Genomic DNA, 27417 nt, shown 5'->3' on the forward strand with positions numbered 1-27417 from the left:
CCTTGAGGTGCTGTTTCCTACCTGGTCTCCACAGGGCAAATGACGGCGTTTTGTTTTTTCTTTTGGTTTTCAGGAGGAGAAGTCACCAAACCACGGTTTGCTCAGTTCTTTCATGGCAGCCTGGCCAGTCTCACCATCCGCCCTGGCAAAATGGAAAGCCAGAAGGTGATTTCCTGCCTTCAGGCCTGCAAGGAAGGGCTGGATATTAATTCCTTGGAAAGCCTTGGCCAAGGAATAAAGGTAAGACAGGAACTGGCATTGCCCCCAATAAGACAGTGATTCATGATGCCCAGCCTGCCCAGCGCCAGCACACACTGAGAAATGGAGCTTCCTGGAACGTTGCACAGGAATGGCTCCATGGCAAAGTGCAGCCACGAGATGGGGGATCTGGGGGGAGATTAGTAACTATTACTTCCACGTGGATTTCTGCGGCCATCTTCCAAAACTCCCAGATCAAGCCCTTGCGTATAATCAGTCCACTACACAGAAGCAGGCACATGTTCAATATCTTCCTGGAGGAAGTTGTTATATCTCATTTGTGTGTTAGTTGGCTGCTCTGTTGTTTATTTGCCTAAAGGTACTGAAGGATGCAGGAATGCATTTCAAAAGCATAAAAAGTAAACAAAAACTTAGGGCCTTGTGAAATACAAATTTAAAAGGAAAGTGGAAACCTGGGTGGGGTGGAATTAGAAAGCAGTATGGAGGTATCTTACATTGTTACTTCAAGGCCCAAGAAACATGAGCCAGGTGCGGTGGCTCACACCTGTAATCCCAGCACTTTGGGAGGCCAAAGCAGGCAGATCGCAAGGTCAGAAGTTCAAGACCAGCCTGACCACCATGGTGAAACCCCGTGTCTACTAAAAATACAAAAATTAGCTGGGCTTGGTGGTGCTCATCTGTAATCCCAGCTACTCAGGAGGCTGAGGCAGGAGAATCGCTTGAACCTGAGAGGTGGAGGTTGCAGTGAGCCAAGATCGCGCCACTACACTCTAGCCTGCTGGATAACAGAGCAAGACTCTGTCTCAAAAAAAAAAAAAGAAAAAAAAAGAAACACGAACAGTTAATGATTTGTATTGTTTACGCAAAATAGAAATATTCAAGTGATCTCAGAGAAGCAAAGGTTCATTTGAGAGAAGCTCCTCCTGAAGGGGGCAGGGACAGATGTAACTGTGGCCTCAGCAAGAACCCTCTGAAAGGCAGGGTCACTTTCTAAACTCACCTGGCCTTACAAAGTGAGCACATGGTGGTGCTGGCCCACAGAATCCTGAATAAAGAGCAGAGCTAATATCACTGTAGCCCCCACTCAATCACAGTGGACCCAGTATGAAAAGGCAGTCCTTCAGCCTCCTCTGGAAGTTGGAACAGCCCAGCCTGTGCCTCCTGGAACACGAAGTGCCCCATGAAACCCCAGCAGTTGTGAGGGTTTCTGTCCTTGGCCATTTCCCTAGAGAGTGTGACAAAAGCAGAGGTTTCACAGCTGGCCACCATCCCTGACCCAGCACTGCCCGTCGGCAGCTCTGCCCTGCCCTGCCCTGGGCCCGCCTCACCTGGACAGGGAGTCACCACTCCAACAGAAATTTCCAGATCAGTAGCCTACTGCTAGTCAAGCTCTGGTGCTCGGTATCCCGGGAAAAGCTGCTGGTCTGAGAATATTCCTCAAATTGCAGCCATTTTCACAATCATTCCATGGACATGCTAATATTCTATTATAGGATGGGTACTGAGATATGAAAAGAAGTGTTCTGAGCTTACTGTCTTCACGGACCTCAGTGACAGACAGACGTTTGTAATCCAGTTGATGACTACAACAATGACTATGAACAGTAACATTTACTGAGGGCCTCTCAAGTGCCAGACACTATCTGTCCTAAATGTTTCATGGGTATTGATTCCCAGAACACTCTCATGACAGAGGAACCATAAATATTCCCATTTTGTATATGAGGAATGAAAGACTGAAGGAGATGGGGAACTAGCCTAAGATCCTACCGGGCACAGTGGCTCACGCCTGTAATCCCAGCACTTTGGGAGGCCGAGGCAAGCGGATCACCTGAGGCCATAAGTTCAAGACCAGGCTAACATGGTGAAACCCCGTCTCTACTAAAAATACAAAAATTAGCCGGGTGTAGTGGTGGGCGCCTGTAATCCCAGCTACTCAGGAGGCTGAGGCAGGAGAATCACTTGAACACAGGAAGCAGAGATTGCAATGAGCTGAGATTGTGCTATTGCACTCCAGCCTGAGTGGCAAGACAAGACCCCACCTCAAAAAAAAAAAAAAAACCCAGAATTAGTGATGAATAGATTCAGTCCCACTCCAGAGGTCCAGAACCTTGGAGAATGGCAGTCAGGGAAGGCTCCTTGGAGGAGATGAGGCTAGAGTAGAATGTTTACGAATAGGTAGGAACCAACTAGGAAAAAGGGAGGGGTGGAGAGGGGATGGGAAAGAGGGAAGTCATTCCAGGCAGATCCAAAAATGTGAGTGATGATGGAGGGCTGAGGAATAGCACAGGATTCACTAGGACTTCCACAAAGCCAGTGTTATGAGTGTCTAACTGCAGGAGGAAAAAGGTGGAAGGTGCCAGAGAGGCAGGCAGAGGCCACATCAGAGGCCACCTATTCACCTAGTTTAGGTGTTTACATTTTTTTCTGTCAGCAATGGGGAGCCACTGGAGGCTCAGGCAAGGGAGGGTGATCTCAGCATATGTGGGGTTTAGGATGCTCACCCTGGAGACGGTCAGCATGGGGAAGATGGCAGGAGTACAAAAGTCGCGGCAAGGCAGGATTGACTTTCCAGAACACTGTGGAACATGGATTAGATACACACACACAGATGCTCTCTATAGCTAATCACTTGTCCTTGGGGCAAGCTCAAAAGACATCTCATATTGGAAAGGCCAGTCCTGACCTACTGTTGGCATTGCTTCCTTGGAGTTCTATCAACCCAGTGATGGAAAAATCTATCTTCCTAACATCTTCTCTTTTTCTGACTCTAAATGTACTCTCTGCTTCTGAGTAGATCTTCTCTGCTCTGAAGCATTGCAGGCAGGCACAGTTTCAGGGTGGTAGGCACTACAGAGCAAAAACACAAAGATGCTGGGCCCAAAAGTCTTGCCTTTTTATTAAAATTACAAATATACGAACCACAGCAATTTCTACAGAGTAGTCATAGCCTGTGAAAAGAGGAGGTGCTAAAGTAAGTGGCACAAAAAAATGGGGCCTGAGGAAGCAAATCTGACTGTTCCGGATGCTACCTGTTTATAAGCAAGCCACTGTGGGTGATCCTTTTCCATTTCTAGGGCGTGGCTGGTAAGAACTGGAGCGGTGTGTGAGAAGTTAATAAGATGCCCAATTTATGGAGCACCACTGGGGGCTATTTTATGTTCATTATCCACACTCCTCACAACAAATTAAATACTATGACCCCATTTCAAAACTAAGGGGACTGGGGCTCAGGGATTTGTCCAAAATAAGTTAATGCTCTTTCCTCCATACCAGCAACTCAGGTTAGAAGACATTCTTAAAAATCATTAAAATAAATTTCCTTCCTTTCCTCCCTCTCTTTACCCCTCATGTCATTTCAGAATAGTGACTATTATTTTATTTGCCAGTTACTGGCCTCCAGTGGAGAGAAGTGAGGCCCTTTTGTGATTAAGGACATTCTCTACCTGATCATAGGGATCAGCTCTTGTTTCTTGCTTTGTCTTCTTCTGAATCATGCATATTTATGAATATTTCTCCAGCATGTCTGAGTCCTAAAATGGTCTAGTGGCTGCTGTCTTGCATCCATACAAGATACTGTGGAATCACCACATTCCTGAGTAATACCCTGTTCTGATTTTCATAGCACAGTCCTTGCCAATTTGTCATCTCCATCACATGGAAGAACGGGAAAGAGCAAGAACTTTAGAACTAGACACTCCTAGGTTCGAATCACAATGCTGATTATTTATCAGCTGAGTGGCCTTGGGCAAGACACTTTAATCCCTTGGTCCAAATCTCTCATGTATAAAATAAACATAATATTATTTATGTTGTAGTGATGTTGTAACAATTTAATTATATATTTAAATTACATATACTTTATATATATTTATATATTATATATGTTTTAGTGTATATATATATGTATATATATAGTGTGTATTATATATTCTATATATATAATACACACACACACACACACACACATATCCTAACAACCTAGTAGACTCTCAACAAACCACAGCTCCCTTTTGTTACAAAGGAACTTCTAAAGTGGCAAATCTTCATCTGACCCCACTCAGAGAAATGGTTTAACTGAATCTGTAAGTCAGAAAAATCAGAGTCCAAATTTTGACTGTGTTATTTATTTAATATGGACCATGGGCAGGCCGGTGTCAGAGGGAACAGCAGCATTCCTGTTGAGTCATAGCTAGCCTGCTGTCAAGGAACAGCCCAGGGCTTTGAGTAGTGATTTCACTGGTGGTCCAGCCTGCTGGGGGGCTGGAGATGCCACTTAAACCTCTAAGAGAAGTCTCTAATAAGAACACCATTCTGCAAAGGCTATCTATCTAGGAGTTTCCTGGCTCAAAGAAAGGCTATGGCCACAGCACAGATACCCAAAGGGGAGTGAGCACTATCACCCTTTGCTGGGGACCCTAGCATGCCACCATCTCCTGCCTTGGTAGAGATGCCAGTATAAACATGTCTCCTGTTTAACTGGACATGCACTCAAAGAGCTGGAAATACCACAGTTAGAAAAACAAAAAACTCAAAACCTGCTCTGGAGGTTTTATTGACCCTGCAAGAACTATGTTGATGGCTAGGCCAGTGCCCACCTTCACGCTTTGTGACACGCTTCCTAGTGCTGTGGCACAGAACAGGGTATTAACCAGAGATCCAACACACTGTCTCCTCCAGTCTCTCTCCAGGCGGCTGCAGAGGGATTGTGACCTCTGCTGATCGCCATAGGATACTGCTTTTCCATCCCTCTAGAAGAACTTGATTTTCCTACGCAGCCCTCATGTGAGGCTCAGAGACCAGCCTCCACTGCAGACCTGTTAGCTACCTCATGCTTTTCATGTGCTAGACCCTGCAGTGGTGCTAAGGAAAAGTCAGTAGCCCTGCCCTTGAAGTCCTCACAATCTTCTGGAGGATGTAGATAGACAGCAACAGCACAAGACTCCGCTATAGAAGATGGTGCAGGGGATGAGGCTGGAGAGGAGGGGCAGAAAAACCTTTTAAAACATAGATGGTGTTTGTAGAACAATGACCTTGAATCTTCTCAAATCTGAAACTGATGACTTGCAAATACCTCAGCACTAATCATGACTCACTAGCATGAGGCAGTTCCAGGTATAAGCACCCTAAGCTGCTGAGGCCTTCTAGGCAAGAGAGATGCTGACCCAGATGCTGACTGTGGCATCACCCATGCTTATGCCTGGGCGCTCCAGGATCTAGCACCAGAGATTGGTGCTCGTGGCCAGATGTCACGGCTCAGAAAGACACCACTACTCAGGACTTGGAAGGACAAAAGAGAACTGAATCACAAGGACACAGAGCAGTGAAGGTTGGACACAAAGACTCAGTGCTGGCATAATTACAGTAGTAAGAATTATCATCCAAGCTATGGCATATTTAATATTTTGTAAGTGCTAGAAATGTTACACATATTATCTCATTTAAGACCCACACAGATAGATATTAATTTCCCCCATTACTTAAACAAGGAAATGAAGTCTAAAGGGGGAAAGGAAGTACTCCAAAGTTGTACCTTGTAGCCTGTACTAGAACTGGAATATTAGAATCCACAAAGCCCATGATCTTTCAAAGATGCCTTATGGCCTTGAGGAAGTGAGAATCAGGCCCGGGAAGTGCCATTTTCCCAAACAGGCTAAGCTGCTACAGTAGCATGTGATCCCCAGACCTCAAGCCTCACAGGCTTAACATTACAAGTTCCATTTTCTCTTATACTCAGGAAGGTGGAGTGGGGTTTCTGCCTAGAATGCTGCAAGCCACTGAAGTGGAGGGAAAAAGACGCTGCAGCATCTTACAGGTGTTTCACTGCCTCAGCTCAGAAGTGCCATACCTCACTTCCTTTCCTGCCCAATGGTCAGAGGTATTCATGTGACTCTGGCCACCTGTGGCACAAGGTGGCTGAGGAGTGTAGCCTCCACAATGCCCAGGAAGGAAAGGAGAACAGGGTTTGGTGAGTACTGATAATGACTTCCACAGAGCTTGACTGAAAAGACAAGTGAGAGAAAAAAAGCCCCTTTGGGGAGTGACAGGAGATGGCAGCGTAGGCTGGAGACCCTTCACTAACTCATCTAACAGCAGCTTTCAGAACACTAAGGCTAAGTTCTGGGATGCAGGGATAAGAGGCAGAGTCCCTGTGTTCATGAACTACTGGTCATTGTACTATAATAGTGATATTACCATTTTGTAAGTGCTACAGGAAGAAGGCACCAAAGCCCAGTGGGAATCAAAATGAGAGAAGCTGGGAGGCCTCATGGAGCAGGTAACAATGAAACACTCACATGATGGTCAAGGTGACAAAGATTGAGCTATCAGTTGGCTAGGGTACACCATGTAAGGGACACTATTGGTTTAGTGTCACCAATAGTGCTCATGAGACATCCACCTCCTGTTTCAGTCCAGACACAGAATACCCTTAGAAAGACATTTAAGTCAGATCAGAAAATATTAATATACATTTTTCCCTAAACCTATGAAAATATATTCTCAGCTCCTCATGCTAAGAAAACTACAAATTAAAACTACACTAAGATGGCATTTATCATTTATCAGATTGGCAAAAATCCTGACATCCGATAGCATACTGTGTTGTTGAGGAATTGAGAAAAGCTGCATTCTCCTACAACGTTGGAAGGAGTATGTGTTGATATAATCCCTAGCAATGGAAAAGTTGGCACATTTATCAAAGTTAAAAGTGCATATACTCTTTGACCTAGCAATTTCACTTGTTGATGATCCTACAGTTGTGCTTGCACAAGATTATTCATTCTGACATTGTCAGTAAAAGATTAGAAATCTTTTATTTTCCCAAATGTCCATATTAGTAATCTGGTTTTAAAGATTACGGTTTATCCCTACAATGGGATACTATACACCTACTAAAAAAGAATAAAGAAGCTTGTCATGTACTGATACAGAAAGATCTCCAAGATATGAGCCAAGTTAAAACAAAGTATGATATATTATGTAATGAGATACTTTTGTTATAAGAAGAAAAATGGAAATCTATATTCACTGATTATATATTTATAAGAATGCTTGAGTATAACTGTCAGGATAAGCTAAGTTATGCTACAGTAACAAATTATTTAATATCTCAGTGGCTTATAGAGCAAAATTTTATTTATTGCTCATGCTTCATGTCCATTATAGACAGGCTGCAGCTCTGATCCATACCTCCCTCACTGTGAGATGCAGGCTGCTGGACCAGCCCCTAAAGGAATGTTGCCAGTTTCATGGCAGAGGGAAACGGATGCAGCATACCATGAACTGGTTATTAAATCTTCCTTAGGGTGTGAACCAAATAATATGTGAGTCCACATTTAGTTGACCAAGCAAGTAACATGACCACTGCTGAGTGCAACAGGGCAAAAACATATATCCTGCAGGGAAGGGTACCATAAGTCATACAGTCAAGCCTATTAACAATAAGGCAGACATGTATAAGTCTCCCATGGGAGGCGAAACAACGAATTGTGAACAACAATGCAGTTTGCCACTAAGGCACTAACATAACAGTGGGGACTTGTGGGATGGGACTGTGGAAACTGGGTGGATGCGAGATAGAAATAAGACGGATACTTTTCACCTGACACACATGTACATTTGAAACGTGAATATATTATCTATTCAAAAGAGTAAATAATTTTAAGTTAGGTAGCTACTTAAAAAAAAAAGACCGTTGTCTCCCTTTCCTCTGCCATAAGCATTTGATGCATAATCTGAATTCACAGATATGTTTCTGATATTTCGTTGATAGCATTTCCTAATAATTCTTGCTCAGAAGTATGTCAAAGTCAGTAATTCAGGGCAGTACAAGGGCAGTTTTCCCTGCCTCATTCAGAGAAGTAACTGCCGCGGGGATATGGAGAGGGCAAGAGTCCATATCCAGCGTGAGTACCCAAGTGACTCCGTGGGGAGAATTGCCGCTGTGTGCCTTTGGTAAGTGTGGGATACCAGGGACTCGGGATAGAATGGATGGACAACCAGCCCAGGGCTGCCGGCAGATGTGTAGGCAGCAGGTGAGCACAGCTCAAGTGCTAGACAGCTCAAGTTTGGCACTTGAAAAGCAACACAAAAAATTAGATCTGAGAGAGAAAGAAAGCCAGTAACTGAAAAATGAGCTTGAAGGTTAGAAGCTAAGAAGATGAGGCCTGGGTCAGGAGTGCAAGAGGAATCTGGGGAGCAGTTCAAGGTCAAAGACAAAGACAGCAAAAGGGGTCAGCACCCAAGTTCTGAGTGGTCCAGACCACTGGCTACCACAGAGCATGGGCCACTGTTCACCAAGGGCTGGGCTGTGAGAGCACCATGGCCGGGTTTTCAATATTCAATCCAATGGCTCAGGCCGATATGACCAGGCAGAGTCCCTGGAAAGACCTCATAGAAGAAGGCTCCAAAGCCCAACAGAGAGTAGGAGGAAGTGCTTGAGAGTTTAAACACTATCATTTGTGCACACAACTGCATCAGTGGCAGATGCTCTGGAGGTGTTTGTTGTGACCTTTGTTGCCCTGTATAGACAGGAAGTGCTCCCGTGAAACCATGTATGTCACTGACCATTCTCTACCATGATACTCGCTTTTGTCTTCCAGTATCACTTCAACCCCTCACAGTCCATCCTGGTGATGGAAGGTGATGACATTGGGAACATTAACCGTGCTCTCCAGAAAGTGTCCTACATCAACTCCAGGCAGTTCCCGACGGCGGGTGTGCGGCGCCTCAAAGTCTCCTCCAAAGTCCAGTGAGTGGATGCTGGTCAGCTTGGGGCCAACTGAGGCAGCAGGGCTGGTCCCTTGGGAATGTTCCCTTGCAAAATAGGATTTGTCTTTCTTCAGCTGCCCTCAACTTCTGCTATTCTTATGGGGATGCCTCAGTAGATCTGTGTTCTTGTTTTCTTCTTAAGCAAGATGTTCTGTTGCTTTACCTCCTTGAATTCGCCTTTCTCTATTTTATTCTATATCTTATGTAATGCCTAGAAGGTACTGCTTTCTATACATTCTCAGAGAGCTGGGAATTTGAAGTGATCTGGGTGTAGGATTGAAGTGTTCTGATTTAAGGGCACAGTGCCTGGTACACAGGAAGTGCTTGACAAATGTTTATTAAATTGAATTAAGTTAGCCAACGCAGCTATGTTAGAGTTTCTAAATCCTGTAGGTATGCCAGAAGAACAGGAGGCATGGTTCTCATTTCCAGGGATCAGAGTTAAATTCGAAGACACTGAAGCCTTTGGATAACTCACTCACTGGCCTATCAAATCACTTCTCAGCCACAGCGGCTGCCTTAGAGGGCTGCTAGGAGGGGGATCCCAGGAAAACTCCCAGAAGGTGGAAGTGCAGTCATTCATCGCCCAGTCAGGAAAAGGACTCAGAAAGAGAGGAACAAGGGTGGGAAAGATGGGTCTGCTGACTGCCACATTGTTGGCTCCTGGGACAGGCACCAGTATAAAGCCCACAGATGGTAGTTACATTCAGTAGTTGTAGAACAGTGGAGGAGTGCTCCACCCCTACAGGCTTAGGGGTAGGGAACAGGTACCTCCAGGTCGGCACCACATCAGAGTGAAGATGAGAACAGACTGGCCTGTGTCCTGCTCTGAGACCAGGCTTCTGCAAACTGAAGAAAGGTAGGGGGTGCTGTGGGGCTGGCCTGGCAGAAGCAGGAGAAAACTGGGAGGAGGCGGCCACCAAAGCTCCCACATTTTACCCACCCGAACTGGAGGTAGCAACCCTTGGTTCCTGGCTGTATGACAGATGGTTTGTTTGCTCATCAGTGCCATAACTAAGGCTGTTTTCCCAGGTGCTTTGGGGAAGATGTATGTATCAGTATCCCCGAGGTGGATGCCTATGTGATGGTCCTGCAGGCCATCGAGCCCCAGATCACCCTCCGGGGCACGGACCACTTCTGGAGACCTGCTGCCCAGTTTGAAAGTGCCAGGGGAGTGACCCTCTTCCCTGATCTCAAGATTGTGAGCACCTTTGCCAAAATCGAGGCCCCCAGGGACATGAAAACCACAGGTACGGGTGCTTTTGAGGTTGTGGGGAGGATGGATCTTAATTTTTTATAGCCACGTGAACTCATACTTCAGAACAACAGCATTGTTCATGTAATGTATACATGGCATAAATGTGTACATGGAAGTGTAATACAGCAAAACAGACAAAGCTATAAACAAACCAAATGAATAAGAGGGGAATGGATGGTTTAGCAATGAGGGATATGAGGTTGGAGGGAAGGCATTTATGCTAAATGGTAAGTAAAAAAATGCAAGACACAAAGTTACATAGTACCTACACATAGAATGATGTCAACCATTTAAGAAAAAAACAAAAAACACGGAAAAATGCCAAGAAGGACACATACCCTGTGCTAACGGTTATTCTCTGAGAAGCATTTGTTTCTGCTTCCCTTCCCTTTCTGCAATTGCAGAAATGTTCTATAGTGGGTATGTATTATTCTGATAATCAGAAGAAAAGCTGAAGATACATAAAGAAAAAATATAGCTGCATCTTAATATATACACCATAAAAGTTAGGTCTCATTCAGCAACATTACTCTAAGTTCTCAGGAAACTTTTAAGTTGTTATTTGCGACAACTTCATGATTGGGAAGGTTTTTCAGCGGAAGAGGAGTAATGTGAATGATCTACCGAAGAGAAACACTTAGTTACTGAAAGCTATAGTATATGCTGCAGGAGGGGGGGAAGGGAAGGAGGGAAACCAGGAAATGAGCAAGGGAGGGAGGGAAGAAAACCTTTGTTACTCCGAGGGATCCAAGTCTACAGGGGAAATATAAATTTGAGAACTGTCCTCTGCTGCCTCTTCCAAGAGAATATTTTCAACTCTCCCCTCCCCCTTCCAAAAGCCACTGCTAATGATGTGCTGGTGCCTGTGGTCCTCAGTCCGCAAAGAGCCGCTGCTATAATAATCCTAATTACCCATTGCCTTAAACCACCCTGGGTCCCTAGTGACCAGGGTACTCAAGAGACAGCCCTTCTTAGCTCATAAAAAATAGATGATATTTTACCACCTGTCCAGGCAGAACAGTTTCCTAGTAACAGGCCAACGTGCACTAGGTTGTGTGATCATTCCTCTTCCCCTCTTCTCATTTGTGGCAAAAATCAGATGGAAATAAATAAGAATCTCTGACCTCAGTGGTTGCAAGTCATGACCAAGTGTGTCTGGATTTGCTACGTCTGACACCAGCATACAGGAAATGTAGGGAAGAGCAATTATCTGGGTCCACGTTTCACTTTCTGTTTATGAGAGGTACAGGCAGGCACATAGCCAAGTGTCCAAGAGCTATTATTAGTGCCCTTAAATTTTTACTCCTATTGTTGTTGGAATGGTCATTATTAAGGGTATCTTAGACAAGGAGGATAATGGCATTTGCCACCATTGCCACTGGCTCCAACATCAACTGCTGCCCCCACTGAGATGCTCTTTATGCTCTCAATACCAAAGAGAGGAGATTCCCCCAACATGGGCACACGTGCACACACCAGACACACACCTCTGTCAACTCTGTGTTAGTTCACACCTTTGCTCTGCTGACTGGATGGAAAGTCCCTTTCTTTCTCTATCTTTTGATTCCTGGCAAACATCTCTGCCTTCAGCACCTCCCCAAGGTGGCTCCCACCACCACCATTATGACACTCCCAACTGCTGGTGCTTCCCTCAGCATACATTTTTTAGCCCTTGGTGGTGATTTCCTGTTTATTAAACCAGACCAGGAGACCCTGAGGGCTCAATCATGGCCGATTTGCCTCTGGGTCCCTGGACAAAGCACATTCCCTTCCACACAGTGGGAATCAAGGAAACTGCAGATGGAAGGTAATACCCACAACGAGAGAGAACCATGAGAAAATGGCAGCCATGACACACTCTGTGACACATTTCCTACCTCACAGAGCTCTCAGGCAGCCACAGTGGGAGGTAGGAACAAGGACAGTATGACCAGATCTGACAAGAAGCCAGCAAAAAACCCAGAAACTGTGAGAAGGCCATCTGAAATAGAGATGCACATACAGTATTGCTAATTATAGACCTTCTCTTAAGTGTATGTTATTGTGCTTTTAGATTTTGCTGACTATACACAAAACCATTGTGATTGACAAGCATTTCAAAATTAAGATAAAGAAATTATTTATAATAATATATATCTAGTGAGAACAAAAATATTTTGGTATTCAAAAACTTAAAAGATAATTATTTAAAATAATCCATCTTCAGTGAATCCTTTCTTAAATTTCTATTTTAATAAATGTTTTATAACAAAGTATATTTAGTACACTTTGTAAATAAGCATACATATTTAAATTATCTCCCTTCACAAATTTTGCAATAAAAGTGCAAGATCAAAACCACTTGAAGACAACTAGCCTATCATCAGTAAGATGGGGATAATAGTGCCCCTTTAGTGTCTATTAGGATTATATTTGCAGAGTGCCTGGCACATAGCACACGCTTCATAAATACCAAACACCTTCTTCAGATGGAATTTTAATGTGGGACTGCCAAACTCTGCCCAGCATTCAAACACTCGGACATTTCTTTGGGAAATTCAGAGTCATACAATCAGGCAAGGACAACTTGACTGACCAACTTGCTAATGTGCTCCCCTGGGAGCACCTTAATTAATTAATTTAACAAGTATTGATTATTGGTTATGTCACATTGACTTAATTGATTAATTAATGATTCAGCTCTGTTTGAGCAAGGTGTAGTAGTGACTACTCCATGCTCGTTCCTGGGTTAGCCACTAAGGATTCAATCATAAAAAGACAGTGCTTCTGTCCTTCAGAACCTCAGGTGGTCGGGGGACAGACTCACTATAGCCACAGCGAGAAAGCTATGAGAACATGGTGGAAGGCCACTTTTCTCTCCCCAAATGAGGGCTGTTGCTTATTGAGCACCTACAGTGTGCTTTAGACACTGTCGTCAATTATCTCAAGACCTTGCCTTCCTAACAGATGAAGAAACTCAGTGGTAGGTAGTTCCTCTAACACTATGAGCTCCTCAGTGACAGAGCTGGTATTCAAATCACATCTTCTGGCTACAGTATTCATGCTCTTCCCACTAATTCATGCTACGCAACCTCAGGGCTGCCTGGACATCTGAGCAGTGGACGTAGTATTTGGGATCACACAGACCCTGCTCCTGACCCAGCCTTAACCTGGGGAGCAATAACAGAGGAGGAAGATGATTAGCAAGGGCTGTTTTCTGAGCTGTTCTTCATGCCTGCATTTCCCATGTCTGTCTTCCTACAGTGCCCAAATCAGAAGTCTTAGAGGAAATGCTTCATAACTTAGATTTCTGTGACATTTTGGTCATCGGAGGGGACTTGGACCCAAGGCAAGAGTGCTTGGAGCTCAACCACAGTGAGCTCCACCAACGACACCTGGACGCCACTAATTCTACTGCAGGCTACTCCATCTACGGTAAGGCCACACTCAGCCCCCTCTGCCCCAAGTGTGTCCTCCTAGAATGTCCTTGTCCAGGGAGACATGGGTGAGACTGAACCTGTGAAGGAGCACTGTGAACCCCCAGGGACCATCAGCTGGAAATCCTTGGCCTCAAGTGTGGATTTCTAGACCCTCCTTTGGCGAGTTACTCCAGCGTCTTGGGGACTGGTCCCACATTCCCACTCCTGGGGAATTCTTCAGTAGAAGTTAGATGGATGCGTTTTCTTACAATGTTTGATCTCAGCAAATGTCACAGAAACTTCTAGCAGATTGAAGCAGTCTGTATGGAAAGCCTATGCATCGGTGTAATTTTGGCTCCTTAGAACTTCTGCACATTGTCTGCCCATAATAGCTCGAGCTCTTAGCCTCAACAAATTTACAAGCCCCACAAGGTCTTGTACCACAAGCCCCACCCTGTCTCCTTCTTCTCTTCCTCCTCCTCTTCTGCCTTCTGATGACACATGTGGTCTGTTGGCACAGGTGTAGGCTCCATGAGCCGCTATGAGCAGGTGCTGCATCACATCCGCTACCGCAACTGGCTTCCGGCTTCCCTGGAGGCCCGGCATTTCCGAATCAAGTGCTCGGAACTCAATGGGCGCTATACTAGCAATGAGTTCAACTTGGAGGTGAGTGGGTCTTGCCATTGTTAGGGAAGCCAAGGCTCACCCAGTCCCTTATTCATTCAGAGCTGCTGTAACTGACCCACCTGCTACTGCTGGTCAATAGCACCTCTCCCACTCTTCCCAGGTCAGCGTCCTCCATGAAGACAGAGTCTCAGATAAGGAGCATGTCAACCACCTGATTGTGCAGCCTCCCTTCCTCCAGTCTGTCCATCATCCTGAGTCACGGAGTAGCATCCAGCGCAGTTCAGGTAGGGTTCCCAACAGGAGGGACCCTCAGGACATGAGGTAGTCATTGTGACTCAAGACTATTCACTAAATAGGCAGTTATGCTGTAGCAACCATAGGTGCCCAGAACTGAGGGAGGGAGCCCAGCAATGGAGAAAATGTGTCCTCCCTCTGAGGCACTCACACTCCTACTAGCCAGTCAATAAGTAAACAAAAAGTTACACAACACACAATAGTGGAGGTCGTTGGTACAAAGGGCTGGGACAAAATTTGAGGCCCAACTCAAAAAATCATTTCCTGCATGAAGCTTTCCATAAGCCCTTTACACACACTCACACACGCGTATGTACCATATTACAAAGTCCCCTGCCCAAATTTCTGTTTGAGCACTTGCCATATTGTGTTACCATCTGGTGGGCACTTGTATCTGTTTCTACTAAACTCTACAGTGCCTGGCTCTGTGGAAGTTTCTTTATAAGTTGAAGGGTAAAGCCAGGAATAAAAGATAATTTGCATTTAATGAGCACCTATACTGCACCTATGTGGAAACACATAGATTATTTAATTTACACCTAGCAATTACCCATAAAATAGGATTTGTATGTCCATCATAGAGGTGATGAAAGTGAAGCCCAGACAGGGTAAGGTGCTGCTCTGGAGTTCCACAGCTGGGAAGTGGTAGGGCAGACTTTATCCTATGCATGGATGTTTCATTCATGCTCCATCACAAGACTGAGCTAGGACTTTGTTCAACATGTCATGCGAGTTCCTTCCTTGTTCCAGTGGTTCCAAGTATTGCCACGGTGGTCATCATCATCTCCGTGTGCATGCTTGTGTTTGTCGTGGCCATGGGTGTGTACCGGGTCCGGATTGCCCACCAGCACTTCATCCAGGAGACTGAGGCTGCCAAGGAGTCTGAGATGGATTGGGATGATTCTGCGCTGACTATCACAGTCAACCCCATGGAGGTGATCCTCACACAGGGCTGGGAGTTCCGGGTGGGGTGCTTCTCTCTCTACCCAGCTCAACCCTTCCTATGCTTAAAGCCGGTCCATGTCCCCTCCTTCTGGAAGCCCTGCCCCATCTAGTCCAGCTCCACTGATTCTCCCTTTCTCTGAACTCCTCTAGCCCTTTCAACCTGAACAGACCATACCTTCCCACCAACTACATTCTCTGATTTACCATGTATTAATTGCTTTTACCCCACAAACAGAACCAGAAATTTTTGTTAAAGCAAGCAAACACCATGAGGTAGCTATGCCTTGCTTCCCCCATAGTATTTAGCTAAGAGCTGACTAACACCAAGGGACTCAGTATTGAAGCTTTGATTAACTAACAGTGCAAATTAGATGGCTTTGCTCCATACTGCCTAAAGAGTTCACTCAAAGGCTCAGAACAGATTAAAACAAAAATATAGCAGCAATGCCTGCCATTTATTGTGCCCCCATTATGCCAGATACTGTATAGGATGCTCTAGTTATACCACCTCATTTAATCTTCTGACAACCTATAAAACAGAAGTCATCATCTTCATTTGCCAAGGTGGAAACCAACTAAGAAAGAAGAAGTAACATAGTCAAATTAACACAGCCAATAGTCAAATTCAAGGTTTGATTCTCAAGTCCCTATCTTTCCAGTTAGCCAACAGCACCCAGAATTTATCCATGAGTGTCAAGGGAAGTCCTCTACATCACGCCCTTTCCCCATGGGTCCTGGGTGATGGTAGACACACACTTAGAAAAGGCAGGGGAAGATGATCACCCTAGCCTGGTCCCCAGTTTCCACCTCAGTTGGCCTCACACTCCAATTTCAAAGCCAGTGTGCTAATGTGGCTCAGTTTCTCCAAGCATGTACTGTAGGTACAGTGCCATAGAGACTCCAGCATCTCCATCTTCAAAGAGTTGAGCTTTGAGTGTGGAAAACAAGACCACTCTATCTGGAGAAGTCTGAGGACAAGGCAAGACTGTGCCTAACAAGGCCAACCTTGTGATGTCAAAAGTCAATGAGCTTGAGTAGGAAAAGCCTTCAGGACGGCAATGTTCAGAAATAAAATTTTGCTGGAATCATCCAAAAGTTGGATGGGGGTGGGGGGAATTGGACTGGGAAGAGGGATACAGCCTGAGGACATAAGTCAGAGGGTGAGCAGCAAGCATGGAAAGTGATGACCAAGACATTTGTCCTTTCCGAAGGAACATTTTTGAGGGGACGCATACCTGAGTCTTTGCTTAGAAGACCTTCTGCTCCCAGGGACAGTGCATGCACAGTTGAAAAGAGACAGAAGCTCTCTTTTCTCTCACTGAGAAGCAAATTGAGAAGCAAACACTTAAGGCTTGGACAACTCCATTTAAATAGGCTCCTGAAATGCCTGAAACGTTCAGTAAATGATGGATAGGATTGGCTTAAATGTCCAGCCTATCATTTATACACAATAGTCTACCTTGAGTTCATGCCTTGGAATTTGCTGCTATTTCAGGCTTTTGCCTTGAATCTTCTAGCTTCCTTTTTACCAGACTTCCCTTCTGGGAAGTCTGTCTGCAGGCTGAGGAATTTAGCACTAAGAGAAGAAATTCCAAGGGGCCCTAAATGTTTCCTTAATCGATGGAGAAACATAAGCTCCAAAGTGGCCTTTGCTCAGCCCCTGATGAGCATTTCATTTCTCTCCTTGATGTCCAGAAACATGCAGGACCAGGGCACGGGGAAGACGAGACTGAGGGAGAAGAGGAAGAAGAAGCAGAGGAAGACATGAGCTCCAGCAGTGGCTCTGATGACAGCGAAGAGGAAGAGGAGGAGGAAGGGACAGGCAGAGGCAGACATGGGCAGAGTGGAGCCAGGCAAGCCCAGCTGGAGTGGGATGACTCTACCCTCCCCTACTAGTGTCGAGGGGTCTGCCTGGCCCACGTGTCCCTTTTGTAAACCCTGACCCAGTGTATGCCCTTGTCTATCATACCTCACCTCTGATGTCTGTGACATGTCTGGGAAGGCCTTCTCCATCTTCCTGGAGCCCACCCTTTAAGCCTTGGGCACTCCCTGTGTCCCATAGGGAAGTTCCAAGAAGCCCAGCATGGCCATCAGTGGGGACTTCAGGGTAGACTTTCTCCCTTAGACCCCACTGCTGCCCTGAGCTCCCCAGCATCCTGTCTACCTGTCTGCAGAGTCTGCCTTTGCTTTTTTCTGCGGGAAAGAGGTCCACCCTTGTGTCGCTCATCTTCCCAGGCTCAGAGTCCCCAAGGCCCTGGGGTTCCAACTCACTGTGCGTCTCCTCCACACAGACCAGCAGGTCCTCCTATGCTTACTCCAGGTTGCTTTATACAGGGAGGGTGGTTGAACTTCACACACCTAAGGTCTTAGTGCTTAGCAGTTTAAAGGAAAGTTCTTGTAGAGGCAGAACTAAGTTTACAGGGGAAAGTACACACACACACACTCTCTCTCTCTCTCTCTCTCTCTCTCTCTCTCTCTCTCTCTCTCTCTCTCGCTTGCTCCTTGGCTTGGAGAACCTTTCCCTTTGCTTCTTTCTGAGGCCACATAAGCTTATAGGAAAAGTCCTAAACCAAGAATAGGTCCTTGGCCACAAGGAGGGCCTGATCCCCCACGAGAGCTATCTGAGCCTGGCTGCCTGGGCACTTGCCGCAACCATGCAGCTGCCCTGCCAGGGACACTCACCACACAGAACCACAGGGCCTGGGAGGCATTCCACACAGGCACTGCTCCAGGTGACAATTACCACAACCCTAGAGCCACAAAACAGAAGGAAATGCTGATGAGATCACAGGTAGGCTTCCTGGTGGGTGGGGTGGGGGTGGCTGGGCTCCCCCAGGACAGAGGGGACCCTGAAGTTGGCAAGGTTCTCACCACTCAGCCTCATTGTCCCTTATCTTCTGTTTTACACTATTTTCCCACTTGAGAAAATACACGCTCTCTGGATGTATTTGAAACGCACAAGCTCCACTAAGTCTAAGACGAAAGTTTGAAATTTAATTGCAAGGAATTAGAAGCATATTTGCAATCAAGCAGCTGCTTCTTCTACTCATAAACAGAGGAACACTTTGGATAGAGAGCAAATGTATCTGAAAACCTAATTTCTTTCTTTTTTTGATAAGGAAATCTTTTTCATCTCCATCCTAACATGCACACCCTATGAAGAGAATTGTTTCTATAGTAACTGGTCCGTGATCTTTTGTGGCCAAGAGAATAGCAGGCAAGAATTAGGGCCGTGATAGAATTTCCACGAAGCTCTGAGAACATGTTTGTTTCAAATGTCTCAGGTTCCTCTTTGTCATCGGTGTGTATGATCTGTCCCCATTCTCTCACCCCTCCCCAAGCTCATACCAATTGGTTTGGCACAGGCACAGAGCTGGTCCCAAGTTAAGTGGCATTCATGTTAAAAAACAAGTTCAGAATCTCAGCCTCTTCCTTGTGTCATCAAAACAGCTGAAGAAGGAAACTACTGCCAATGACCTCTAGTCTGACCTCCACCCAGTGAGGACCCATGGCAGGTGTTTTCAACTTTCTGATTCATGAGAACGACCTGGTGCAGCTTTTCCCATCTCCTAAAATGTTTTTTGCATCTGTTCCTTCCTTTGGACCTCACAATCCTGTGAAGTAACTGAGACATCTGTTGTTAGACGCATTTTTGTGATGAGTAAACCGACGCTTGGTGATTCAATGTTTTGCTCAGAGTCATTTTAAAGTGTAGACAAGACCAGACTCCCCAACTTCCACTCCTGGTCCAGGATTCTACTTATAGGTATGCACCTAGTAGACACTGCTGCATACCTACTATGTGCTAAGCATTCTACCAACAGCTGTGAGAAAAAGAAAAGCTCAATAGGATAAGCTCCTCCCCAACAGAGGGCTTTATATTTGCAGAGGGGAAAGAAGCAGACCTACAAACTACACAAGAGACAAATGAAGACAAAGAGAAAGGGAGAGGAGAAGTCACAGGAGAACAAAGACATGGTAACAAACTTAACCAGTGCTCTTATTTTTCCCTTCTTAGGGAAAAACACTGAAAGAAGTTGGGGTTTTATAGTCATTGGATGGAAATAGACATTTCTCCTATGAATTCTCCCAACCAAATAGCCCTTTTCTATTAGACTGTGTCTGCACATCCGCAAGGGGAAATGCTGTAGGACTGATTAGTTTTCACAGTCCCACTTAAAAAAAAAAAAAATTCTTTATTTGGGCATTTAGGAGCCGCTGAATTCCCCAAAATCGTGGCAGCAAAAAGAACACTTCATATGTTCAAAACCAATTTCTTTGGAATTCTATTTTGATTTTAAATATTTAAGTCTAGTGTTTGTGAGAACTTTGCTTGGTCTTTTCAGTCTGGGTGGGTAGGGAAAGTGTTCCTCATGCCCTCCGGGTGTCTGCCTTATTCCTAGTTGAGAGTGCTGTTAGGGGAAATCTTTGTATGTTTTGATTTTTTTTTTTTTTTTGATGAGGCGAGGTGGGTAGCAGGTAAAAGTGGCCCGTGGCAAAGGCAGGAAAGATGAATAATTTGGGGAAGCATTTGGTTGGTGGACTTAGTTACAGAGAAACAGTGGTGACAAAAACATTCAGTTGTTTCCCTCAACTCTGGCTGTGAGAGGTCATTCTCTGCATGTCAGCTCCAAAGATCAGGCACTTGAATGAATCCGCTGGGTCAGCAGGCATTGGTCTTATTTTCCATGCTCTCCTCCTCACCATGGGCAAGAACAAGATGGGAGTGGTTGTATCCCAGTAACAGAAGCTTTGGGAGGTATCCGGGTAAGCAGGGTAATGTGGCTTGCCCTCCCCAGATATTGTGATCCCAAGACAAAAGTGTCATTAATTGTCTGGCATTTTCCAGCCTCCATATGCTGGCATCCAGGAACCAAAACCCTTGAAGGCCTAGACACCCTGTGACCTCTCACTCAGATACTTGCAGCCAGGCGGATGCAGGCTCATGTCCAGGACGAACTGCTGACTGTTTTGGCCACAGCCCAGTTCATTGCTTGTCTTGCCAAGTCGACAACCAGATTCTGCCTTCCTGAGCTTGAAAACAGACTAAAACTATCAGGTGATTTAGATGACATGGAGGAGAAGATTGGAGTTGTTAAATCCCAGTGCAGAATGAGTTACTTCAGCGGAGTAAAGCAATCAGCTAGTTGGTGGCCTGCCTTAAAAAGTACTAAATATTTATCATCATACATTTGATCAAATGCTGTAGGCCTAGCCAAGGCCCAAATTCATCTAAATACCAAGAATGTGATTTCAGTGAAATCTCTTTTCATTACCACTTTCTTTGGTTTGTTTGTTGGTTGGTTTTTTAGACTCGGAGTCTTGCTGCTCTGTTGCCCAGGCTGGAGTACGGTGGTGCAATCTCTGCTCACTGCAATGCCTGCCTCCCAGTTTAAGTGATTCTCTTGCCTCAGCCTACCAAGTAGCTGGGATTACAGGCACCCACCACCATGCCCTGCTAATTTTTGTATTCTTAGTAGAGACGGGTTTTCACCATGTTGCCCAGGCTGGTCTCAAACTCCTAACCTCAGGTGATCCACCCTCCTCGGCTTCCCAAAATGCTAGGATTACAGGCATGAGCCACCACACCCATCCCTCGTTACCACTTTCTTGAATTTTCAATCATCCCATCAAGCAGGATTTAGACCAACATCTTTGCATTTAATAAGGGCCATACCCTGTACACACAGACAATCCAGTAAGAGGGCTGGGGGAAATGGGAAGCAATGTCCCCCATTCCTATATGTCAGGTGTCACCAAACTTTATCTGTAAAGAGCCAAATAGTAAATACTTGGGTCTTTGTGAGCCATATGGTATCTGTCACAAGTATAGTCGGCCCTCCATATCTGAGGTTCCTAAATCCATGGATTCGACCAACCTTGAATCAAAGTATTTGGGAAAAAATGGATAGTTACAACTGACCTGAACATTTATAGACTTTTCATTATTAGTCCTTGAACAATACAGTAACAGCGTTTACATAGCATTTACATTGTATTAGGAATTATAAGTAACCTAGAGATGATTTGAAGAACACAGAAAGATATGCATATGTACATGCAAATACTATGCATTCTATATAAAGGAATTGAGCATCTGTGGATTTTGGTATCCAAGGGGAGTTCTGGAACAAATCGCCCACAGATACTGAGGGGTGACTGTACTTAGCTCTGCTATTATAGCATGAAAACAGCCACAGATAATACATACGAATGAATGTTTCAATAAAACTTTAGGTTCCAATAAAACTACTTAAAAACACTAAAAGGGCAGGCAATTTGAATTTATATAATTTTCGTGTCATTTTTTTTACCCTTTTGATTCATATTTTTAATAATTTAAAAATATAAAAACCTTCCTCAGCCCACGGGTCATACAAAAATTAGCAGCCAGCTAGATTTGGCCCAAGGCCATAGTTTGCCAACCCCTCGCATCCACGCATGGAAGGCAGCCTTCCACTCCCGAGGAGAAGGCAAACTGCTGTTCATCCTCTCACCAGCTACCCAGTAGTCTTTGCCTCCAAACTGAACAACAGGAAAATGCCATAGTTCTTAATTAAGCTGTTTTAAAAGCCCATGTTCCAGGGGAAAAACAAAAAAACAAACAAACAAAACACTTGTTATTTGCTGAATTGACAAACTCAGACAGCTATTCCACAAGAGTTGAAAGCCTTGAATCGAGGTGGCTGCCTAGTTACTGAGTGCTAACTCCATGGAGGCAAGTGTTAGGTCCCCAGGCTCAGTGCCTTCCCAGCACAGCTCAGCCCATAATGATCGCTGAGCAGGAGTGTTCATTATCTCAGACTGATTGTCATTTCAGCTTTGCTCTTGCCATTGCTCTAAAAATGATCCTAAAGACCTGTGACTGTTTAAATCAATAGCAGCATCATCAGTAGAAAGCTTGACCCAGCACGCTTCAAAATTAGCAATCGTCTTGGTTCTATGACTCAATATCAGCAAGAAGAAGAAGAAAAAAAAAAAGAGGGCTTCTTTTTTAATCATTCCCCCATTTAAATTAGCCAAAGAGTTTTTATAAAAAAGTAGGGAAGAGGGTTTAATTCTTTGAAAGAATTTGCCAGTGAAAAGTAGATGATTTTTAGATAAGATAATGTTTAGGCCTCTGGGGGATCCCCAAAGCCTTCTGCAATGTACTCTGGCAGGCTATGAATGGTACAGGATTCTGCATCTGCATCAGACATTTATTGAGGCTGACAAGCAAAAGCCCTTGGCACAATTTAATTTCCACATAACAACTTTCCATTGTCCAGCTGCAGGCAAAGGAAATCAGCAATGAAAGTTTTGAAGTCTACTCCAGCACCCTCATTTCCTGTCTTTATTTCCTTTACTTTATAAATGCATTTTGTACCTGTTCTGTAGATTATGCTCTAGTTTCCCTTTCCATGCCATCTGGAAAAGGATAGTTGACTTTACAGGGGCTGTGGATTAGGAGCCAGACTTCACTCCATCCCAGGGAGACCTTTGAGACAGGAGAAGTTACCTCCAGCAGCACCCCAGAAAGCGATCAGACTTTCCCTGTGTGCAGGCAGTTAGCAGATGGGAGTCTGTGTTTGCAGCTACATTCGGTGTAATTCAGCAGACATATACTGGCCACCTGTGATGGGCCAGGCCCTGTGCCAGCAACAGGGGAAGGGAGGATGAATAAAGCACGTTTCCCTGACCATGAGAAGCTCTTGGCTATGTGAGCTGTTGGGATGTCCCTTTGTGGTGTTAGAGGCTGTGCACAAGCAGTCAGGACTTTGGAGACACAAGTTTGGTGTTAGGGAGGCAGGGTAACTTGCTTTGGCAGCTACTCACCCTAAGTCAGATGGCAGGTGTTATTCTGGGGGCCCTGACATGCATCACTGAGGGAGACTGAGGAGTTCTCCTGGGAAGTGGGCAATGTTTCCCTGAATGTTCCTCAATTCTAATCAAGGATGACTCAGTTCACTTATAGATGAAAGCCAGTCACCCTGCCCACTGGGCAGAAATAACAGGGCTGACAGCTGAGATTCAGAGAAAATAAACCAGAGGAAGTCCTTAAGTATAAAAAGCAGCCAGGTGGACCTGGAAATTTAGGAAGGGTGATGCAGGTAGAGGGGCCAGCAGGAGCCAAGTCTCAAAAGGAACAAGCCAGACTGATGCAAGGGAGCCCTCCTGAGGCCCAACATCAGAGCCGAAGATCTAAGGAGGCCCACCTCCAGGAGACCTGTTGAGGGCTTACTCTTGGTGCAGAGGAGAAGAGGTTCCCTGGGCCAGCTGTGTCACCTGAGAACTTGTGAGAAATGCATATTCTTGGGCTCCACCCCAGAGCTAGTGAATGAACAGCTCTGGAGGCAGGCAATCTGTGAGTTAATGAGCTTTCTGATATGCACTTAAGTTTGAGAATCACTGATGCAGAGGATGAGGAGATGTCTTGAGCTGGCACTGGGAGGAACTAACTGTTAACTAACAAAGTGAAATCAATTACTGGTATAGTGAGGGTACTAAAGCAGACCACCCCAAACCCCCACCCTGGGCCTTCCGGCTCTACTTGATACTCGCTGCAGCAGCGGTTTCAAGAAACCTTTGTCCTAGTCCCCATCCCTCACCTCCCCTCGGGCATGAGACAATTCCTGTCTGTGTGCCTTCTATCCTAGAGAGAGAGACTGCCCAGGAGAGGGTGTCAGGAGGTCACTCATCCCTAGGAAGGCCACCTGCCAAGTTTCTGTAAGATGAGCAGCCTCTTCAAGGGCCATATTTTGTGAAGAAACACTGAAACTGCAGCAGTGACCCTGGTCACTAAAAGAACTGCTTCCTACACAGCCCGTATGCTGGTGGAGCCACCCAGGGCCCAGCAGAAAGTGGAAGGGGTCATTTAAGGACACTGCCAGGGTGCCGCAGCACTGCTCCGTTTGTAATGAGACTGGGGCATGCAGCGTCACAATTCAAACACTGAATTGCTTGGAGAATGGATGGCCTTCCTCGGAATGGCAGTAACTCATTCTGGATGTTACTAAAAGTAGAAAACAAATATCCAAAAACAAACCTATAGCCTCATCTACAATTAGAATCTGTCTGAGCCCTTTAATTTCTAAGGTCTGCAAGGCTGCCAGGATTCACCAATTCCCCTTTCCCCTGAGGTCCAGCAACTACTGATTTACAGCTTAAACTCTGTGAAGGTCCACAGACCTTTGAAAGGAACTCACTGGTACTTTGTCATTTGCACCTAACTGACTCCTCCTATGAGGTGAAGTCTCCTCATGTGAGGGTTTTTGAGACGGGGAGTCAGAGGGCTAGGTCCCTGGGCTGTGGGGTGGAAGGACAGAGGGACAGTCTAGGAAGTGGCTGGACACGTGGCCTAGGAACACTAACACCATCTATTGAGTTCTGAAGAACCCAGACTCTCCTGCTCAGCCTCAGCAGTCTTTCCAGAGTCCTCCTGAATGGCCCAAAGACACTCCTGTTTCTGGAGAGAAGAAAGGAGCTGGTACCTCTCAATCATCGAGGCAACACCTTCCCAGAGGCAGGACCCCGCCCCCCTGAGAACACGCAGTTGAATGATGCGGTGCCTGACCAGGACCTTGGAAAACAAGGCTGTGCAAGGTTAGCATGGATTCCCAACTGTTGCCGCCTCTGCTAATACGGCCATCTCCTCCAGGCAAGCAGACTACCAACTTAGCCATTGCGGCACCACGGGGCCTAGCACTGCACCTGGCCCACGACATGTGTGCCACGAATGTTGAATTGGATTGAATCCCAGAGATCAACTGACCTCACTGAAGGGACTGGGTCTGAAAAATTAAGATGCCCCAATAAGGAAGGCCTCCTCCATTTTCCTTCTAGGTTTGCAAGTCAAGGACCTTTGTAAGATCAGATCGGCAAAGGATGGAAGTGCAATGAACAGAGGATGTGCGTGGGAGAAAACATGAGCAGGGGTAGATGAGCCTGGTGAGGCCTGCTTGTCCACTCTCGAGGTCAGGGGCAGCATCCCAACTGAGAAAAAGGCCTACTTTGTGAATGACCCTGCCCTGTACCACTCTCCAGTTCCTTATATCAGATTTAATGCAGAGGAGATTCATCAACATGAAGCTCAATTCCCAGCAGACTAATGAAAAGAGGGCAACAGATCTGAGAAGAGCCAAAATGCAGACAGTGTATATTAATCACAGAGAACTGAAACATGTTAGCTTTAGTGTCTGTTTGCTTTTATCTTGAAATGAAAATGCATCTCTGTTACCTGGACCCTTTTTACTGCGCATTTCCGAACAGAAATGGGACATATATTGGGTCTTTTTCCCCAGCAGAAGAAGCTACCAGAGAAATGAGCCCACAGTTTGTGTGTGTGCAGAAACAATCCACCCACGGGTCTCAGCTGCAGACTCCAGCACCTCTGCAGAAGCAGCAGGCAAAGGGATGAGGAGGCAGCACCTGCCCTTCAGACGGATTCAGAAGAGCCTCTGTGAGAAAGCCTTGCCTATGGGTAACGGATGTGAATATAATGTGCTCATCCATCCCTGTAAGCAAAAGTGCATTGATCTTGGCCAACATGGAACACCTACATCTGGAGCCCATGCCCACCCACCTCCAGCTCTTCTGTGTGGCTGCAAGTGCCGCGGCTGATGTGTGGGAATCAGAAGAGGTCTGCTCGTGTTCACTAGCCAAACTTCAAACTTCAGGTGGTTTGGAAGGGTGATGCAGGTGGAGGGGCAACCCAGATTTATAGCCAAAGGTTTTTTGTTTTTGTTTTTTTGCAGGTTGAGGGGGGAGCAAAAAAGTTAGATTTGAAAGTCAGGGCTGATCACTCAAAAAGAAAGATAGGAAATATTGAGGGGAAAAGTGACTCATAGTTGGAGAGGAAACAGGAGAGTGGGCAGGAGTGACAGTGCCAGGAACAACCCCCTCCCCTAGAAAGCCAAAGCATTGCTCTGTATTTAAAGATGCAGTCAACTTTGCAGAAATTTTTGGGTAAGTCTGGCCATGTGACCACAGAGGCAGTCAAATCAATTGCTTCCAAAGTCAGAGCTTTTTGAAGGTGATCAGTTGCTAATTGAATTAGTCATGATGAATCAATCTACCTGATTGCATCAAGCCTGACCTCAGTGGCTTCCAGAAACAGTTGTTGATGCCCTGAACTGGACAGGGTGGTCAGGAGGTGGAAGAAAACGAGTTGGTGAGTTTAGAAAAGAAATTGCATGTAGAAGTTGTTTGCTCTCAAAGAAATCTGTAGGTGTTAGAGCTGGGTTATGTTATTGGCAGGGACATTATAATGTTGGTAAGGAAGACAGTCAGAATGATTTGCTAGGGGTATTTGGAAAAACTGAGTACCAAATATAAATTAGCAGAGATGAGTAGGCTACAGACAGCCGATTATATATGTGTATGTGCGTATATGTGTGCATATATAGACACACACCCCAAAGCCATATATATATATCTATGATACAGAAATAAAAATAATGTCAAAAGTCAAAAGTCCCAACATATTTTAAATCCTTAGAAGCACTGGTTGGAATGTTACATGTTTTTCTCGTTGTTGTTTGCCATTAGCTCTCAAAGTAGTGGGAACAGTGCTTGGCACATAGTAGGAGTTTGGTAAACATTTGGAGATTGAAGACCCAGCTTGTCACTATGTCATAGAGACTCGCTAGTATGACCATACCCCAAATTGAATGAGCCACAGAGAAACACATCAGCCGCAGTCCCTCTTAGCTGAGGAGAAGCCTCTGTGAATCCCCAGATTCCAGGCACTATTTAGCTGGCTGCAGACACAGGGCTCCCTAGTAGTGAGAATGAGGGGAATGCTGCACAGAGTAGGTTTGCGGAACCCCCAACAGCTGTTTCTACAAGCTAAAGTTGTAGCTTCTCTCTACCACTGTCTAAAGCTGTAGCTTTTATCTACTCTTGTCTACACCATTGCCCAAATAC

General features: G+C 45.4%; 1 protein-coding gene across 1 annotated transcript in view; it reads left to right on the forward strand.

Annotated features, from left to right (window-relative positions):
• Positions 1-19720, forward strand: part of CLSTN2 (calsyntenin 2) — a 648539-nt gene extending 628819 nt beyond the window's left edge. The window contains exons 10-17 of the mRNA XM_017523717.1: positions 74-240; positions 8823-8971; positions 10024-10241; positions 13493-13663; positions 14168-14313; positions 14435-14558; positions 15319-15503; positions 17209-19720. Coding sequence (XP_017379206.1) covers positions 74-240; positions 8823-8971; positions 10024-10241; positions 13493-13663; positions 14168-14313; positions 14435-14558; positions 15319-15503; positions 17209-17409 — 1361 coding nt within the window. The 3' untranslated portion in view covers positions 17410-19720. The remainder of the gene's footprint in view (positions 1-73; positions 241-8822; positions 8972-10023; positions 10242-13492; positions 13664-14167; positions 14314-14434; positions 14559-15318; positions 15504-17208) is intronic.
• The last annotated feature ends 7697 nt before the right edge of the window (positions 19721-27417 follow it).

The sequence above is a fragment of the Cebus imitator genome, unplaced genomic scaffold (assembly GCF_001604975.1).
Source record: "Cebus imitator isolate Cc_AM_T3 unplaced genomic scaffold, Cebus_imitator-1.0 Scaffold30, whole genome shotgun sequence".
Taxonomy (NCBI): domain Eukaryota; kingdom Metazoa; phylum Chordata; class Mammalia; order Primates; family Cebidae; genus Cebus; species Cebus imitator.